This window comes from Malaclemys terrapin, chromosome 3 (genome assembly GCF_027887155.1).
Source record: "Malaclemys terrapin pileata isolate rMalTer1 chromosome 3, rMalTer1.hap1, whole genome shotgun sequence".
In the NCBI taxonomy this organism is placed as follows: domain Eukaryota; kingdom Metazoa; phylum Chordata; order Testudines; family Emydidae; genus Malaclemys; species Malaclemys terrapin.
In genome coordinates this window covers 122,053,628-122,073,964 of record NC_071507.1, presented here as the reverse complement: position 1 = coordinate 122,073,964, position 20,337 = coordinate 122,053,628, and the positions used below count along the sequence as shown (strand labels likewise).

At 42.2% G+C, this 20,337-nt stretch overlaps 1 protein-coding gene and 1 long non-coding RNA gene across 2 annotated transcripts in view; one reads left to right on the top strand and one right to left on the bottom strand.

Moving 5' to 3' along the window:
* Nucleotides 1-15,824, bottom strand: part of HDAC2 (histone deacetylase 2) — a 48,860-nt gene extending 33,036 nt beyond the window's left edge. The window contains exons 1-5 of the mRNA XM_054022500.1: nt 15,671-15,824; nt 3,357-3,469; nt 2,621-2,738; nt 837-911; nt 255-393 (exon numbers count right to left, since the gene is read on the bottom strand). Of these exons, the coding sequence (XP_053878475.1) occupies nt 255-393; nt 837-911; nt 2,621-2,738; nt 3,357-3,469; nt 15,671-15,722 (497 nt within the window). The 5' untranslated portion in view covers nt 15,723-15,824. The remainder of the gene's footprint in view (nt 1-254; nt 394-836; nt 912-2,620; nt 2,739-3,356; nt 3,470-15,670) is intronic.
* Nucleotides 14,945-19,026, top strand: LOC128834059 (uncharacterized). Its single transcript, XR_008444381.1, has 2 exons — nt 14,945-15,409; nt 18,357-19,026. It is a non-coding gene; the product is annotated as an uncharacterized LOC128834059 (long non-coding RNA).
* The last annotated feature ends 1,311 nt before the right edge of the window (nt 19,027-20,337 follow it).

Here is a 20,337-nt window from a genome sequence, read left to right as displayed (position 1 = left end):
GGTAGGTGTCCCTGTCGGCTTAGTACCTCTAAATTAAGCCCTGCTTAAACTTTTATTTTCCTTGCTTGTATGTGATTTAGTATGGATTTCTTGTAACCCAAATGGGGACAGAATTTTTTTTAAATTCATATTGTGCTGGTTCAATATATGCTATGAAAATTCAAGCCACCTTGATTATTGTGCATTTCATAGTAACCTTTAAACATCTTAACACCAAGTTTTCTGACATCTTTAGATCACAAGGGTAAACTTACTTCAGCAGCTCTAGGATAGCAAGCACAATATCATTGACGTAACAGAAACCAGATGCCTCTGACTTCTTAGCATGATGGAGTCCTCCAGCCCAATTAACAGCCATGTCAGTCTGTTGTCTATTTAATTTTACTGCCCCAGCTAAAATCATTAAGAAAAAAAGTTAAATGTCTTTGAAAGTACTGGAAGAAAAACTGATAACATTTCTTGTAACAAGATTACCTCTTTATGCCATGTCTTTCAAGTCTATTTTGGACTTGTAATTTTTAAAAACTTTAAAATATTACCATATTTGGTATTAAACAATCGGACAGATTTGATGCTTCACACAAAGCCACATACCACACACATTACTATGATCAAGCGCTCGAAAGCTTGTCTCTCTCATCAACTGACTATGGTCCAATAAAAGATATTACCTCACCCACCTGGTCTTTCTACTAGCCTGGGACTGACATGGCTAAAACAAGGCTGCTTACGACTAAAGCATTGTACTGATTGGTTTTAATTGCTACTGCCATTTTAATATATTTAAAAAAAAAATTAAGAAAACCACAAAGCCCAGGTAATCATCATATACCTACCAACAGAGCCTCCTGTTGACAGCTGGCAGAACTCAAACAGTCCATCAAACACAGGACAATCTTCTCCAACATTAACTTTGTAAGAAAAATGTTGTTAGTTTTCAAGTACACAGTCCTAATATGTGCAGAGGTATTACAAACATATTACTCAAAAACACTCAAATGTAACCAGTAGTATGGTTATAGTTCAAGTTCAGTTGACATTTTCACTGCATTCCATGTTTTTAGCAGTTTAGTGATTCAACTGTTCAAAGTTACATTATACTGAAACTTGACATTTTCAGCATATAGATGTACTTTTAGGGACCAGAACTGCTTGTAGATGAGTGAACCTGAACTGTTGCTTAAGGTATTTAAAATTTTACACACAAGTCAGATGGAGTAATCTTTTACACTTCTAGGAAGAGCTTTGACTAAATACATGTATAATAACAGTTTTGCCATCCCATGTACTATACCCTCTTTGTAGAGAATTATGACACCTTCAAATATTGTAGTTTATTTATTGAACAATTTCATATGCACTTTGTGATGTGCCTATTTCCCTCAAATTAATTCTTAATCTTAGCCAACTTCCCTCCAGCTAATAAAGGCCAATTCTAATAATCAGCTCAGTCTTCTTTTCACCCAGTAGTTTTTACTTCTCCCACTCATTTCTGTAATGCTTCTTCAAAGGCAGGGGAAGTAACATTTCTCTAATCCAGTGGTTCTCAAATTTTTTTTTTTTTTGCCACCGACCACTTGAAGATTGCTCAGGGGCTCAGCAGACCACTTAATGATCTTTCCAAATGTTGTTTGTACTGTTAGCTAACTATTGTAAAGCGCTTTGGATAAAAGCACTATATATAAAAACCCCTTAATAATAAACTTTTTTTGTTCTACAAATAAAAGCACACAGCTCATATTTTCATATCAGTAGTCTTACCTTTCTAATGCGATGGATGTTCCCTCTCTCCCCCACCACGGCAGCCCCCGGGCTGGGAAAGAGGAGGATCTCTCCCTGTCTCTCCCTCCCTCCCCTCCCCCCCACAGCAGCCACAGAGCTGAGGCTGGGAAAGAGGACTGTCTTTCCCCTGCAGCTGCAGCCCTGGAGCTGGGGGAAGTCACCTCTTTCTCTGGCCACCGCAGCCCTGCACGTCCCAAATTTCCCCCAATCCATCTTCTCACCCCAATTCCCCCCAAGGCCACCACATCACCTTACATGTGCATCTTCTCCAGGGTCCAGGCACCTAATTAGCGGAGCCACGCCTGCATGGCTCCACTAATTAGGTGAGCGGTCCTTCATTCTCTTGTATGCGGCCACCCATGCGCGCACCTTAGAGGGAACTATTTACAGATCACCTGAATGGCGCTCATGGACCACAATTTGAGAACCTCTGCTCTATTCGTAAAGCTCTTATCTTAGAATGTGTTTTAATTTTTACAAGCAACTAAGAACCGACAATCGTTAGGAGTGAAATGTGCCAGAGTACAATGGACCTACACACAGCACTTACCTCCCACTTAAGTTCTCAGAATGGGGTGTAGGCCTTCCTCAGGCTTTGTATTGGGGAGAATTTGACCCCATACTAATAACTGTATACTTGAAGAGCATTTGGTGTTCCGAGTAGTCTTGAGACAAAAACTAGAAGCTCTTTATAGACTGACGTAAAGGAGAAACAATGCCATGAACTCACTGTTAAATATTTAGACAACCAATGCATGTTCACTTTATATATAATGGAGTACTTAACAATCCAGTACATGAATAAATAATGTAGACATAGTCCAATTTGGAGACTTACATCTCTGCATCTGCTTGCTATATTCAGACATATTGTCTGGCCTTATTGATCGAAGAAATTTGATGTATTCATCACTGTGATACTTGGTCATTTCTTCAGCTGTAGCTTTATGGGGTCGCTGTAAACAAGAAAGTAAAATTAATTTTACTTTAACAAAAAAACAATGTTGCAACAAATCTTAGTTTTAAGAAATCAGATTAAATCAGAGACAAAATTCATGCAACCAATCTGATCTACCTTAAAGGGGTTATAAACAGACACTGGAAAAACTCTGTATTCTAAGCATACTTGGGTAGAAAGCAAAAGTGGCTACAACTCCATTAATAAAATTAACATGCAAAATATTTTTAGTGCAGCCTCCATTATGTTTTGCCAATTGTTGTGCTGACATAATTAATGATGGCAGAAATATTATATATTACCCTGAAACAAAAACAAAAAACAAACTACCCACCCTACCCCCATGGGCCTAACCCAGCTTTTCTGCCACATATGGGTAGCAAGCTGTGGCTCCTGTGTAAGTTGAAAAGTTCTGCTTCATTTTAAGTTACCAAAGACTGGGGGGAAAGAATGAAGATTAATTAATGTTTCCCACATAGAAGAGGAAAATATCAGCTTCTAGAAATAATTCCTCATCTGTAATGGGGGTTGGGGGGGGAGAAGAAGGTTAAAAATTGCTGTATCTTTTAAAAGTAGTTTCAACATTTTCAGTGTCCAGACTGCTGCTTATACTCACATAAATTTCCATTTTTCTGTACAAGCCATAATTTAGCAACAAGTTGTGAGTCATACGGATCCTATGAGGTTTCATGGGATGGCCCTGCCCATAATAATAGTTTCCAATATCACCTATAAATGATAAACAATTATATGTAATTAATATTATAAGATATAAATTTTCACAGCATTCCCATCCCCCATATTTATTTGTTAATTATTTCTTCTAGTTGCAGATAGACATAAAAGGGTTCATTTTTAAAATTTCTCCAACCAGATTTGGGAGGGGGTCACTGTGTATGAGGTATGATCAGAATCTTCAATTATCTTGTCAAAACTATTGTTTAACACAGACGTTTTACAGCATGACATGCAAAAGAGCTGGGCAGCCACATGATGTTACTGGGTCCACTGGGGGCACCGGAAAAGATGGATATGGAGCTTTCATCAGGGGCAAAGTTCCATAAGAGGGTCTGTCTCCTTCCAGAAGCAGCCACTCCCAAAGCAACTGCCAAGGAAACTTACCGGTGGCAGCTGCCACCTGAGAGACCCACTACCATTCCAGATAGGCTCCTATGGTGGCAACTATCTACAACCGTAGCTACTGGTGCTGTCAAAGAGACTACCATCAATACTGCCAAGGCCAGCAGCCAGAGGAACCCGCAGAGAACCAGCCACTGGGTCAAAGGCAACTGGATAGATACAAATCGGATTTCTTGAGGGGGGGGGGGGGGGCGCGGCGGACATTTTTTATTCTGTTTAAATTATTTTAAGTTTTTCTTTTAAAAAATAAGCCTGCTTAAATTTAAATCTGAATTTAATACAAAATATGTTAAGGCTTTATCATATAATCTCTTAAAACATCTAAATAAAAAATAAATATACTGAATCCACAAGCCCTATCAAAAACTTTTGAATTAAAGGCTGCTTTTCTATATAAAGAAAGAATCAGAGGAAACTAACTTTTGAGCTCAAGCTTTATAAATATGGCATAATAGGCCACGTACTGTATTAAGGGCTGTTTTAATAACAAAATTTCTATGTTGTTTTGTGCATTTAATTGAATTCCAGTTACCGTCCTTATGCAGCTTGACACAAATTATGAGCAAAAAGTAAATTTCGTAAACAAGCAATACATCATTTACCATTTTCTAACATACTAAAATGTACAATTCATATGAATCTGAAAATATTAAAGATACATAATTGCTAAAATAAATGTGTATTGCTGTAGTGTACCCTCCCAGGTAGCAAAATGATGTACCAAATCTAGTGTAAAGGTTCTATTTAGCTGTAAATGAACATGTTTTAATGGTCATACCAATCATCAATAAGAACATACATTTGTTTAGACAATACTGAAATACAAACAGAAAAATTGATTAAAATCAATTACTTAAATCTAGGATTTCTGCTTGGTGATTTAAATCAATCCACCCCACAAAGAACTAGGGTGACCAGATGACAAGAACAAAATATCAGGACACATGGGGGGGCAGGGCCCAAGCGAAAAAAAAAAGGTGGAGTGCCGCCAAAGCAAAAAAAGTGCCCCAAGCCATCGGGACAAAAGATGCCCCGACCATACATCCGTCGGGACGCGGGACAAACAACTGAATATCGGGACAGTCCTGATTTTATCGGGACATCTAGTCACCCTATAAAAAAACAAGGGAACTACTTCAGAAGCAGAGGGAGAAAGGTAGCCAGAGCCAGGAACCCTCATGTGAAAGCTGAGTGGGGAAAGAAGGTGGCCATAGCTGTGGACTGAAACAGAATGGGAAGAAACTAACAGGCCCAAACGGAGGAATAAGGGGAGACAGGAAACTCTGAAGAGGACTCCACTGGTGATTTAGTCTTCCTATTATGTTGTGATTCAATTACTGTAACTCAGCTAAGCCAAACAGGCAAGATCATTTTACATGAACTTGTTGCTTGAATTAGAAAGAGATACACAGTCAGTTACTGCCTGAAACAGGAAGGGAGTTGGATCTTTAATTGTCAGATGACTTACAGTTCCTGAGAACTCCAAATTTAAGCTTTGTTAAAGTTGTTTTCTTTTCTTTGTAACCTTGCTATCATAAGGTAATAAACCCGATAGTTCTGCGTAATGAATTTTCTGTATCACCTATTTTTGTTTCATGTTTTCTATAATATTTTTGCCCTGTCCATTGTGTAAAATAAATGTTATGCCTATAACCTTGGATTCCATTTTATTTTTGAGGCTTTTGATTCTCACTGACAGAAGATAGAGGAAATGTTACAAATGTTAGAAACTAGTTTTGATTTAATTTATTCAATTCTAATGTGTAGGGGGCCCCTTTGTCAAATATTTAAGACACCCTTAAGTGAATAGCCTTGGGGTGCCAATTAGAAGTTTCAGAGTGCATCCTAAAAATCATTCCTGAAAAGACATGAGATAGAGCTATTTGAGAAAAAAAGTCTGTCACAAAGTGCCCATTAGGATGCATATTTTACATATGGTCTGTTGCATTCAGAAACATTCCCCTGCACATTGCTTATTTTTTCAGAAGCTATTTCTTTAAAAAAAGTAAAATTAATGTTTTTATTTTCTCTAATTAGTGTGTCATTTCACCTTCAGAATCAAGCTTCTTTTGGACTTCTCAGCTGTACGAAGTTTCACCTTAATATTAGCACGTGAGCAGCTCACTGACTGGATAGGACTACCCTTTGTGTTACCACCTTCCTTTAGTTCAATACACAGATCAGCTTTTGAAAATACAGAAGCTCCCTGACTTATGCAAGCATTCCATTCCGGAACGCCTTGCATAAGTCGAATTTTGAGTAAGTCAGGAACGTATCTCCGACAACTACCCCCTCCCCCACCCCTCAAAAAAGCAGCTTATGAAACTTACGGGACTTTTTCCGTAAGTCCGGATTTCCGTAAGTCGGGTTTGCATAACCCAGGGAGCATCTGTATAAGCATACTACCGTTACTCAGGTAACTAGGGCATTACATAAAATTAATAGGGTTTTTACTCAACAAGTTTAATGGATAAAGAAAAGTTAGATAATTTCTTTAGCTCTTAAGGATCTAGATAGATAATTCTCTTATATGAAGGTCACCACCTTAGTTCTGACTGCAGATCAGACTAACACTGGACAGAAGTTAAGATCAATAATTTTCCCACTTTCACATTTCACAGGCCACTTAGTAAGAAAGAACCCCATGGACCCGTCTCCCCTCTCAAAACTTTCTGTACTGTGGACCATCGACTCCCTCAACCATTTTGAGACCACTGACTAATGATAATTCAAATTTAATAGTTATAGTAAGCACTCTATTACATATATTTTTAGTTCTCATATTTTGGCATTTAGCACAAAAAAGATATGCCACTTTATTATCAAGGACAAGAAACCTATTTGATGGTCCACAGGCATTTTTTTTGGCAGGAGTAGGTGAAGACTGGGTGGAAAACTATTTATACTTAACCTGAAAAAGTGTTGGCTTGTCTCTTGTGCAACTGTTGCCAGTTGTGAACCTTAGAAAGTAGCCAGTGGGAGCAACTGCAAAAGCAACAACAATCCACAGTGGAGAATGGCTTGCTTCCAATGGCACCAGATTTTTTTTTAGTAATTGACAATTTGTGCACTTGCAGACTAGAGACCATGGCAGGGCATAGAGAAAATTCTAATCTTGGACATATATGGTTTATAATGCAGTTATTGCTTACCAGATGACACCCAACACTTTGAATATTTAGCAAAAGAGAAGAGGCACTGCAACTATGGAGTGCCAAAATAACAAGCTCAGACTATTCCACTGAGGAGGAGGCAGACACATTCTGTGCCAGGTCAGTCCTCCAATGGCTCCCAGCCAGCCCCCAGGTAAAGAACACCCCCACAGTTGATAGGTGACAAACTTAGATATTATTGTGACTAGGTCTGTATTGGAGATAGGAATCATTTTCAGGAAATTGTACCAAACTGGCATAAAAATAGCAGTGTAGACATGAGAGACGCTATTTGTGCATGTAGAGTCGTGTAGGATATATACCTTAGGGTTCAGGCATGGAGAGCACTCTACTTGCTTAAGTCTCACTGTCTAAACTGATATTTATGCATGAACTAACTGGGCGTGCAGTGTCTGTACTCTACATGCCACTGTATGTGTTGATGTACATACAGACAAGTACGCAGGTATTGGGATGGCTCGGTGAACTGCCTAAGTATGTTACTACCATATTGATGACATAACCATGTACCAAGGATTACGCTAGCAAGAGCCCCAAGGGAAAATAAACAGTTGCACATCGCCACCCTATAGGTTGTCTGAGAAGACTGAATATAATCACCTTAAAGCAAACCATTCCACTTATACTAAGTCCTACAACTAAACACCACATCATAATCAGTGTCAAAGTCTACCAATAACAATGCAATATCATTTTAATAAAAAATTTTTCCACTGGTAAAAGATCAACCACCACTGCAATCATATCCAGGCCTGAAGCTTGATTGGGTTATCAGATACTTTAGACAGTCTGATGTTGCTGGAGTTGGCTAACACACCTTACCAAATATGGTATCATTTGGTAATCAGGCAAGCATCCTCCAGAGCAATATATGCTGCTGAAAGTATAGGTGGAAAACCCAAGCAGGTAAGCATTTAGTTTTATGAAACTACTGCTGAACCACTAAATCATAAGGCTCTGGGCCAGCAATACAGTCTGGCACTTAAGGAGCCAAATTATTGCACAATAAAGCCTTTGAATAGTATATTTTCTCCAAGTGTTAAAAAATGCATTTTGGAATGTTACTTATGCATAATAAAAAGAGTTTACATTTCCTACCAATCTTCTAACTTAAAAACAACATTTCGGAGATTAGTAACTAGGGCAGTGTTTAAAATAGAGACCGTATTACTGATTTTTTCCCCCCCAAAAGAGACAAACAGAATTAAAAGCAGCATTCCAAGTCATTGAGTAAAATTAAGTATTTTTACTCAGTCACCTAATTTTTTTTTTTTTTAAAAGCCTCTGTAACAGATTTCAGAGTAGCAGCCGTGTTAGTCTGTATCCGCAAAAAGAACAGGAGTACTTGTGGCACCTTAGAGACTAACAAATTTATTAGAGCATAAGCTTTCGTGGACTACAGCCCACTTCTTCGGATGCATGCTCTAATAAATTTGTTAGTCTCTAAGGTGCCACAAGTACTCCTGTTCTTTCTGTAACAGAAACAACTTTTAAATATATTTTCAGCGTTCAAGTCCTTCTGAGAAGGATGTGTTTAAGAAACCTGGGATATTTCAGAAATGCACGACAAAACAGCAAGCAGAAACACCTTTTTGATCACACATCATGAAAACTTATGAAAACTTCATGAAACTTAGTCAAGATAAATATATAAGTTTTCATTTTAAAAACTTGTCCTGGTATCCGCCATAGATGTATTCATCACATCTATCAACCTTTACTTTAATTTGCAAGGAAGTCCTCCTTTCCTTGAAAATATTTATAATAAATTTTACAAAGTCAGTTTAAGCACCTATATGTGAAATGTAAGCAGTTTGCATATTTGACTAATAGGAATATAATGGCATTTTCCTTTTAGAGATAAAAGAACAGCATTAGAAACTGCAAGGGGACAAATACCTGAGTCCTCGTCTACATTTACAGTGGCATCTAGAGCAGTGGTTCTCAAAGCCGGTCTGCCGCTTGTTCAGGGAAAGCCCCTGGCAGGTCAGGCCAGTTTGTTTACCTGCTGCGTCCGCAGGTTCGGCTGATCGCGGCTCCCACTGGCCACGGTTCACCGCTCCAGGCCAATGGGGGCTGTGGGAAGCGGCATGGGCCGAGGGATGTGCTGGCCGCCCTTCCCACAGCCCCCATTGGCCTGGAGTGGCAAACCACAGCCAGTGGGAGCTGCGATCAGCCGAACCAGCGGACGCGGCAGGTAAACAAACCGGCCTGACCCGCCAGGGGCTTTCCCTGAACAAGCGGTGGACCAGCTTTGAGAACCACTGATCTAGAGCATAGGCATTACATGTGTAGCTCCATGCCTGCAGTAAGTCAGCTGCACTTACACATTTCAGTGACAAGCGTGGCTACCCATGGCAGCAAAAGATTGTAGCAATGTGGGAGGCAGTGTGAAAAGGCTCCAGAGAAGCGAGTAACTGCTTGGCAGGGGCAGGCAGCAGGACACTACGCTGCTGAAAATAGCAGTGTAGAAATGGGAGCCACTGCTTAGGTGTGTAGAGAGAGTGTAAGGTATTTACCTTAGCGTTTAGGTGTGCAGGGCACTTTATTCATCAAAGCCAAGCTGCACAATCTTCATTGCTATTTATACCCATCATAGCTGGGCGTAAAAGTTTCTGTACTCTACACGCTGCTGTAAATGTACATATAACTTGATGACTACCCTAAGACCACATATTCTATCACAACTACTCTGATGAATTGTGCACATCTGATTTTTGCCAGTGTAGGCAAAATGAGTTTTCTCTGGTAAGCTGGAGAAAACTATAGAGGGGAAGGAAAGAGAGTAAGAAAATCAAGAGGAGAAAAAAAGATAAGTGAAAAAAAAGTACAGAGACAGTAAAATAAAAGCGAATTGACAAAAAATAAGATAGCAATTTCTGGGAGAAGGCATAAGGGGCTCAAGAGGAAAATCCACCACTTTAATCACAAGAGCGTTTCAGCAAAGAAAGATACCGAGCAATTGCTTCCAAGTCTGGCCAATATCAATTATATGGTTGTCAGTCACAAATAACTGCACTAACACTGAGACACTGTCATACACAAGAGTTCTTTTAAGCATAAACTGAGACAAACCAAATAGAAATTCAAAAATAAGGTTTGTTTTCTGCCCCTGCATTGTCCTCATGTTATGCTATACAAATGGAATACCAATGGAGATCAGACGTCCTAGCAACCTTTTTTTTTTGCTTCTCCCAGTTTGTTTCACAGCATTAACGGAAATTAAAATATTTCAAAACTTACAAAAAGTTACTATATGTATATTGCCACATTCTGAACTCTGATGTATTTACTTTAAACTGCACATTATACTTGCCTACTACAATGCTCTCTTTGGAGTAGATATGGTTCTGAATTTAAAAGAAGAGTTAGCCACAATTAACAGGTATGCACAGGTTTTGGGGTTTTTTTAGATTAACTCTTTACTTCACTGTAAGTATTAAATACCCATAGCTCCCATTGAATTCAATGGGATCTACTACTGTTAACTATAAAAAAAATAAAAAAAATCAAGCTTAAAAAAAAAAAATGTAGCTTGCATATTCAGTAGCTACTAGCAAGCTTACAAAACAGCCAAGTGCCTGTAGAAGCACTTCAATAGGCTGCATCTTTAGAAAGCATTTTTATAGCAGTAGCATAAAGTTTTTCAAGTCAGTTCAGTAACAAGTACAATTAAGAAGTCAGTCTTACACTAGTAGGATCAGAGCCAAAGTGAGTATACCACATTTTGTAAATTAAGCTACATATAAAAAAAGTTATTATGCATGCACAACACAACACAAGGCAATACACATCTGCTCAACTGAAATAAAAATTTGACCACTACATTACCATAACGTACTTCCAAAACATTACACTTGAAGTAACTGTGCAACTATTACTCTGTTTTTTCCAAGTGATAATTTACTCCCACACATTCAATTCTATGTGAAAATGTTATGGTTTCTACTAAAGTAATCACAAATGTATCTAGAAAGCAGTGGATAAATTCATGGTGCAATATTTGGAAAGGTAGTCAGCCAATCCTAAGATCTGCACATTCACTTCAGTCTTTTCTACTAGTTGTGTGTCCAAAGTTTTTTCTTAGCATGTCAAACTTGCCAGCATAGTCACTACTACAATCGAAGACCAGCCTAGTACCATTATAGAAACACAGCACGGAGGCTGATGTATGGGTTTCCAGACTATTAGGCGCAAGACTTGGAAACATGTATGAAATAGTTTTCAGTTTTAGAAAACTTTACATATGCCTATAACATGCTGAACTGTGGCTGATTTACATTACAAATGTTACTGTATTTAAACAGCATTTGAGCACAGTAGTGCCCTGCTCATAATTCAAACGGGTTTAGTCTTGCCTATGTGGAACATATTCCAGCCTAGATCTCTACAATATCAGTGCAGAAGGGATCTTTTAAACATCCATATTAAATTATGCAAGATATATATAAGAAAGATAATCTAAAAATACTTGTAATATGTTTGCCTACAATATATCAATGACCTGGAAGAAAACAAAATCATCTCTGATAAAGTTTGAAGCTGACAAAAGAATTGGGGGAGTGGTAAATAGTAAAGAGGACAGGTCACTGACAGAGTGATCGGATTGCTTGGTAAACTGGGAGGCAAGCCAACAATGTAAGATTTACTTTTAGCCATATTAAAACAAAGTATAGCATATATTCCTTGTTCCTGAGTGTGTACAAGATGGGGGACTCTATTCTAGGAAGCAGTGACTCAAAAAAAAATTGGGAATAATCAGCTCAATGTGCGCTCCCATTGCAACGCTGTGGCCAAAAAGGCTAACACAAGTAGGATTAGAGGTTATTTTCCTCTTGTATTTGGCACTGGTGCAACAGCTGCTGGAGTACTGCATCGAGTTCTGATATCTACATTTCAGGAAGGATGTTAATAAATTGGAGAGGGTTCAGAGAAGAGCCAAAAAATCAAAGGATTAGAAAACATACCATACCTTCAGTAAGAGACTCAATGAGCTCAATTTATTTAGGTTAACAAAGAGAAGGTTAAAGGGTGACTTCATTATAGTCTATAGGTACCTACATGGGGAACAAATATTCTAAAGGACTCTTCAATCTAGCAAAGATATAACAAGATCCAATGGCTGGAAGTTGAAGCTAGACAAATTCAAAAAGAAAATTAAGATGTGAATTTTTAACAGGGTAATTAACCATTGGAACAGTTTACCAACGGTCACTGGCAATTTTAAATCAAGACTGATGTTTTTCTAAACTATGCTTTAAGAATTATTTTGGGGAACTTCTATGACCTGGATTATGCAGGTCAGACTGCATGAGGGTCCCTTTTTATCTTGGAGTCTATGAATCTACTCATCAGCTGCAACTCTGCTAGTTACAGTATTGTTAGAAAACTGTACAATATGGTTCTACAAAACTGTATCTAAGCACTGTTCTATCAACGTAAACAAGGACGTAAGAGACACTTATAAACCAACAAAATACCATTTTAATATACTATATTGTCTACATCACACGCTATTCCCCGGCTCTGATTCATGTTTGAGCCCTCCACCTCCTTTCCCTCCACACACAAATCAGTCTGACTCAGGTCAACAAGACCATGCTGGAGTGAGTCAGAGCCCAAGCCTCACCGTATTTGCACTGTGGATGCAACTGAACCCACAGAACCAAGTCTGAAGGTCTGCATGGGGCAGCATGGACACGTTAGCATGGCTGTGAGATCCAGGTCCAGCAACTGTCAGGCCAAGTTTACAATATAAGGTATATGTTTAAACACAGGCTTGGGAACATTGAACAAGAACAGGTCCCATAGACATGAGTTTACAATGCAGTGTGAACATACCCTTAAAGCCCACACATACCAATTCTGAAGGCTGGCAATAGAATAAATTTACTCTAAAAATAGCATCATGGGTTTGTGCATTTATCTCAGAATTTCTGTAACATACTTCCTCAGTTCAAGTAAAATAATGTTCCCTTCACTGCAGTTAGCCTTAGATTTGAAAGTCAAGCTAGGGTTCTTTCTAGCTCAACACATCACCACCAGCAATAAAAATTCTGCAACATGGACTTAGTTAACAACTCTGTTACAAGCATAAATTGGAGTAAAATCAAGCTAGTTCTCCCATTGCTGAGTTTTGCCGTACTAACAAGACTTAAAGGTACCAAAACTGTCAATAAGACAGGCAGATGTTAATTTCAATACATACAGTAAGCAGATTTTCAAAGTGAAATGCTGATTTGAAATAGTAACTTTTCTCTGCCAATAACCATACTAAAATTATTACAAAGCAGGGAAGGTACTAGATTACAACTTAAAACACACTACATTGAATTACAGTGCCTCTTTTATACTGGAATTTTTAGTGTACACTTCTTGACTTCTACATATTTTCAGAGAAACTAATTGAAAATTAGAAGCAAAACTTAAATGAAGGAGCCATGTTTCTATACAAAAGTCTTTGACACAACAAACTACGAAGAAATCTTTAATGAACTCCAGTTTGATGTTGTCAGTTATGTGTAAGTTTGCATCCACCCACAGATGTACTTCCCTATCTGTTGTAGTATTTTCATATTACAACTTTTATATCATTTAAGGTTGTGAGCCCTTTTCCCTTTATATAGAGTAGGAGGAATATTTACAAACCTCTGTGGGTACAACACAGCATAGAAATTAGAAGAAATGCTGAATGAATTGTAAGTGGATTAGGAACTTTTCCCAGAGGTATGAGAATTAGTTTTAAAAATTTCTCTGATGAGCTTTGCTAATTCCTAAGTGTGCAGTTTTGACCTATTACATTTGGAAAGAAAGTCTAAAATAACCATTAACTTTGGCACTTTATTCAATGTTGGTTTCATATATATATATATATATATATATTTTTTTTTTTTTTAAAAGTCTTCTGAAACGTTCTAACCCAGATGAATACTAGGAATATTGATGATCACAGTAGACAATGGGAAAAATATTCTGACAGAGCCAGAAAAATGTTAAAAAATGAGGAGTCTGAACTGTCACGGAGAAAAATACTGAGTCTCCAACTGACCACAGGAACATCCATTTTCATGGAAATCTGAGGTGGTTGAGATCAATTTGATCACTAGTTCATCACCCTGCCAACACAGAACTGTTCCTTAACCCAGTGCTTTTTTCTTCCCCCTCCCCTGTGCAATTTTTCAGCTATGTAGGGATCCAAGCAATGGTGCTTACAATTCTTATGCTACTATTAAAATGCCAGAGTACTGCACTCTAATGAAATGGTACCTATATTTATCAAATAGACTTTGCTTTTTCTGATACATTGGCACAACTGTATACCTACATTTTTAGTTGCAAGACAGGCAAATATAAACAAATATCAATGCAATCTTCCCTTAAGCAAGACTAACAGTGCCTACTCTTCTACCAGAGAAAAGTCAGATCCCAGTTTCAGCAAAATTCTCCTTAATAGGGGCCTCCTTTCCCCCTTATGCTGAACAAAGAAGCAGAGAGAAGGACAAAGAGAAGGGGGCGGCAACCACACAACTCTGCCTGACTTGGCAGTATGTTAGAAACCCTGACTAGGCCCCAAGAAATCTGCCATTTTTCTGAATAGACAAGGTAGGTGAGGAAATCTCTTTTGTTGGACCAACTTCTATTGGTGAAAGAGAGCTTTTGAGCCACATAGAGCTCTTCTTCAGGTCTGGGATTTCTGACCAACCAATCTACCACAGTAGCAGCACCTTTGGCATCCTAGGCTGGAGACACTGCTCTCCATATCTCAAATTATGACAATGCATATAATAGGAACTACAAAGCAGTCTCATCACCTTTCTTCACTACCTCAAACATCAAAATTCCCCATCCATGCCACCCATTCTCAACCGTCAAGAGTAAAACCTACCCCATGCATCTTTATTTATGCAGAAATTTAGCCCCAAGCAAGTAATCGGACCAATAACTTTAGCCTCACGCTGTGAGCAGAAAATCAGCGAGCAAAGGGAACTTTCCTGCTCTGTGTAGAGTGGGGATTTTTTGGGGGTGGCAGACAGGGAGGTTTCCACCTTACGGTGTGCTGTAAATACATGAAACTCCATGCAAAGCAGCCCAAATTTCAAACATGGCTTAGCTATGTATTATTGGTCAGATAAGTCACAAGACGTGGTTTGCGGAATCGATGAGTATGGGAGCACCCCGAGCCAAGATGTGCAGACACATCAGCAAACGGTCGTGCGCGCGATGGTGTTTTTCCGCGGCCGGGAGGCTGCCACAACACAAGGGGCAGCCGCTGCGGTCCATCGCCCTCAGCCACCCGCTTCTCCGTATGAGACACGGAGGCCCCCAGCGGGAGGCTCCCCAGCTGCTACACCAGGCGGTAAGAGCGTCGCCTCGATAACGGGGGCTGCGCTCGGCCCCAACAGCCCGCAGCCGCCGTCCCTAGGCGGAGCCGCCACCAGCCGTCCAGACCCAGCAGTGCCTGGAGCCAAACACCCCGCGCCGGGGCTGGTGGGGGGCGGGAGAGCTCCCGGGGGGGGGGGGGCAGGGGCTGCGATCGAGACGGAGAACCCGCGGGGAGCCGGGGAACCAGCGTCCCTCGGCTCGTGGTGCCGCCGCTCCCCCCGGCCCCGCCGCTCACCGTCATAGTAATAACAGACTTTCTTCTTGCCGCCGCCCTGACTGTACGCCATGGGGCCGCCGGGAGGCTGAGGCCGGGCCGGGCGGGAGGGAGCTGAGCGAGCGTGAACTCGCGACGCCGGGGGCAGCGGCAGCAGCAACGCATCGACCCGACCATCAACAGCGGGGAAGGGGGGCGCGCCCACTCTGCGGCTGGGCCGGGGGGAGGGGGTTGGTGCGCGTCCCCTCGCTCCGCGTCCCTCGCTCCGTTCGCCCGCCGCCCTCCAGCGCTGGACGCGAAGCCGCGCGGAGAGAGCCCCCCACCTGGCCCGAGCGGGAGGCGGTGGAAGGCGCCCCCGTTACAAAGGAAATGGTTATAGGGCTCCACCCTCCGTGTTACACAGTGGTACAGCCCGCCTGACTGCGCGAGGTAGCGGCCGACGCGCGCTCTCCCCCTCCCCACAATGAGGACAGCCTCTGCTCTGGCGCATGCGCGAAGCCCCCCCTACGGCCATCGGCTTGAATCGCATCTCGTGCTCCAGGAGGAGGCGGGGTCTGCGTATCGCCCGCCGGCTGCCCCGCTGCACTCAGAGCTCCGCAGCCCGCGTCTAGCGCCCCCCCAGGCTGGGCCCCACCAACCCCTCGGGGTGCAGGTGGCCCCGGTAGACAGAGCTGCTGGAACAATGTGCTACACGGTCCAGCTCCCTGCCTACCCCGCCCCGGCCCGTCGGCGGGAGGCAGAGCCACCCCCTGAGATCTGGGCTGGCACCAGCCGTGCGGGTCGGCAGCAAAACACAGCCCCTGGGTTGGGATGGGGTGAAGCGGGGCCGCCCCCAGGACGGGTGTGGTAAAGCCAAAGATTTCAGCCCCGGGCAGGGGGCCTGTAACCTGAGCTCCACCGCCCAAGGCTGAAGCCCTTGGGCCTGGGTGGTGGGGCCTGGTCTTCAGGCCTAGGCCCCAGCAAGTCTAATGGCAGCCCTAGCAACCCCATTAAAATAGGATCATGCTCCACTTTGGGGTCCTAACTCACAGTTTGAGAACTGCTGCACTAGGGATACGCAACACTTGCTATCTCCAAAACAGCTGTACATGCACCACTGCATTTACTTCAGAGTGACTTGTTGTACAGACTGGTCATTAAGTCTGGCAAAAGGTTTACAGCTCTGCCACAGGCACCGACTTTCCAACGTGTTGGAGGGTGGTTGACCCCCCACCTCTTCCCACCCCCAGCTCCACCCTCCCTCTTCATGCCCCCACCCCACCCCTTCTCCCAAGCCCCCCTTCCTTCTGCCCTGTTCTGCCCCCAAGCACACCTTGTCCTTTCTCCTCCCTCTTCCCCCCAACCCCACAGCTTCCTGCATGCCACGAAACAGCTGATTGTGGCGGATGAGAGGGGGAAGTACTGATCAGCCAGGCAGGTGGGTGGAAGGCACCGGGGGGGTGGGGGGGGGAAGAGGTGAGCTGATAAGGGGGTTGCAAGGGGTGCTCAGTACCCACCACTTTGTTCCCCGTGAGTGCTACTGGGCTGGAGCATGCGCAGAGTTGGCGCCTATGAGCTGTGCTTAACTTTACTCAGATGACCTTAGTGTGTAACATCAGCCATCAATAGATGTGTGCATATATATATATATATATATGCACACAAGTGGTAAAGGATACTCTAGGGAATTAACAAAGAAATAAAATAAAAATCTCAGTATAAGTTTTACTTCAGTGACTGTCACAAGCTGTATCTGCAGTGTCCCTTTCCAAAATGCATGAGTGGTTCTCTTTTGAAATATACTGTTATTGTGAATTCATGAAAACACTTCAGTTTCAACATGTGAATATTTTTCACTTTCATGAATGTCACTATTTTACATGTTTTCCAGCAAGAATAATTACTCATGAGGGTGCCCTGCTTATACCATGCCACATGAAATTACATGTGATGATTTTATATAAGAAAGCATTAAGGGGTTCTTTCATTCAGAGTAGTGTATTAGCTAACATTTTTCCAGGTATGATAACTGCACGTAGGCAGAGGGGTGCTTTATGCTTTTCCATTCAGAGTGCATTTAACGCTATCATAAAAGCTGTTTGATATGATAATTGTAATTGACACTGCTGTTATTCCCATTTAAGAGCATATAAATGTCTCTTATACCTAGGAAAAGCACGATCCCTACTTGTATGCACAGTAGGCATGATTTTACAAAGTAAAACGTTGCACAGCCAAGATCGAAACGGCCACATTTTCCATTTCTGGAACTTTGTGATCAACTTGCCCCAATCCTCTGGTGACAGGACACACAGTAGGGTGGCCATAGAGGTCCAGAAGCAGGTTGCTGTAGCCATCTAGGAGCTTATCACTCCTGACCACTACAGGTCTGTTGCTAACCAGCTTGGTGTTGGCAAATTGAGGGTGGGGGCTGTGATGGTGGAGATTTCTGAGGTGTTCAGGCATGTGATTTACCCAAAGGTGGTGAGCATAGACAATATCCCTGAAATAACTGATGGTTTTGCGTGAATGGAGTTTCTTACCTGCGCCAGGGCCATGAATATAGGACTCCTGTTCCCTGGACTGAGAGTTAAGCAGAATAAACAGCCTTCACACATAATGCCAAGATGAAATTTACAAGTGATATTGTTTAAAAATTGCAGACCATTTTAGCTTGGGGCGATGCAGTTGCTGTGGTTTACTACCCTTGGTTTCTTAATCTTTTCAGGCATGCCACATTCTGGAGGACATAACAATCCTGGAGGTTCCTGACTGCAAAGGGGCATAGGAGCAACCCACCCATGTATACCAAAGATGTTTCCAAGCTCCTGGTAACTGAGCAACATATCTACAAATGGAATGGCTGGTGACTTACGGATGGAGGCCCGGAAGACATGCTCTTTCCCAAAATGCTACTACCCATCTGGAGTGCCTACTCTGGGAAAAAGTTTGCAGCTATCAGCACCCAGCATTGGGTCAAAATTCCTGGGGGGATTAACAGGGTGTTGTGCTAGCATCCACATGGTTTACTGCCTCCCTGTAAGCTGCTGAAGTCTCTCTGGGTTCATGCAGTTACCCGGGTGCAGCTATGGCTTATGATATCACCTGCTCAGACTATATCTACCTATGGACCACAAACACACACGGGACAATACAGACTCTCAGAGAACAGCCATCACCGCCCCTCCCCCCTTTGCCAGCACATTTCTGGACTGCATACAACCCTCCCTGCCATATTTCAGACAGGATTTCCCCTCCCCCATACAGGTTACAGTGTAGCTTGATCAATTTGTACAGTGCAGCTTACTATAAGAGAAAGCAATATAAAAGTTCTTACTTTTAACACCAAAGCACATCTTTGTAAGAATGTGAGAGTATCTAGTAAACATGTCATTGTATATGATTGTGTTACTGCTGTTTGCGCTTCCCGGTCTCCATTTTGAATTCGACATCGTGTTGGGGGTGGGTGGGAGATGTAAAGGCGCTAGCATGCATTCTGCCATGAGCGGCTACACGCTGCTATGGTGGTATGTAAACAAAATTGCATTGGGTCATAAACCGGAAATCCCTCTTATTCATGTATTAATAACACTGGACATGGAGCCAGAAACTTATCAGCTTCCAGGACTACTTCTGATTCTTCTGTTTCTCCTGGTGGTTCTGCAGTGGGTTTCTGTTCTGGAGGAGGATGGTCATCAAACAGCTCCTCTATGTACGGACCCAGGACGGGCTGCAGCTGCTCCAGTGGTAAAGTTTCATTGGCATCAGCACCAGTCACTTTGCTAGCCTGATCCAGCAGCTGCTGGCTCCACTGTGGTGTATTAGATTTGGGGGTTAGAAGGTTGATCCTGGTTGATCAGGCTATTGTGAACTGTTGTTGGCTCAGTGCAGTACCCAGCACCTGGGCAAAGTCCTCATAAAAGAGGCAGGATGACAGGGAGTTCCCAGAGGTGTGGTTCTCATCCCTGGCTTTCCGATTGTCACTCTTGAGCCACATAATTTGCTCCATGCACTGATCACCAGTCCATTTAATTCCCAATGCTGCTAGCTTGTCGGCTGTTTCTTGTTACACAGGTAATTTTTACTCTTACCAAAGTTGGACATTTTGCTCACCTCACACCAAAGATTTACCGGTATCTGCCTGTAGTCCCATGACCAAGTAGCAGCATGCGTCGCAAAGAACTTCTTGTCGGTGGACATAGCCAACTCAGGAGAAGGTTCATTCTGCTTGCACTTCAGTGGTAGAATAAAATGGAAAGGTTACATACTGAGCAGCTGAACTTGAACCAGGGAGTTGCTTCCATTTCCTGAGAGTCGATTGGCCAGTATTGGGATAGAAATGGCAAGGAACACTGGCTCCTTGGAATAGCATTGGCAGACTCTCAGGACACAAGTCTTGGGACCTGGGCCCGAGCTACATCTACACTAACATGGAGTTTGGCCTGAGTCCCAGTGGGATTTGGGTTCAGACCTCTCCCCACCGGGTCCTGAGGGCATATTGGCATGAGTCTGACAGACTTGTGTACACACAGAAGGGGGATTTGGGCTTGAGCCTGAAATGACATTGCAATGTAGGCATACCTTTAGGAGCCTATCTCCAGGAGAGGGACTGGATTTAAGATACTCCACTTTGTGAATCACAATGATTCACAAAGCCTGAGTTAGGCGTCCAGGCTTCCTATACAATGAATGGTGAGAGATAAGTGCCT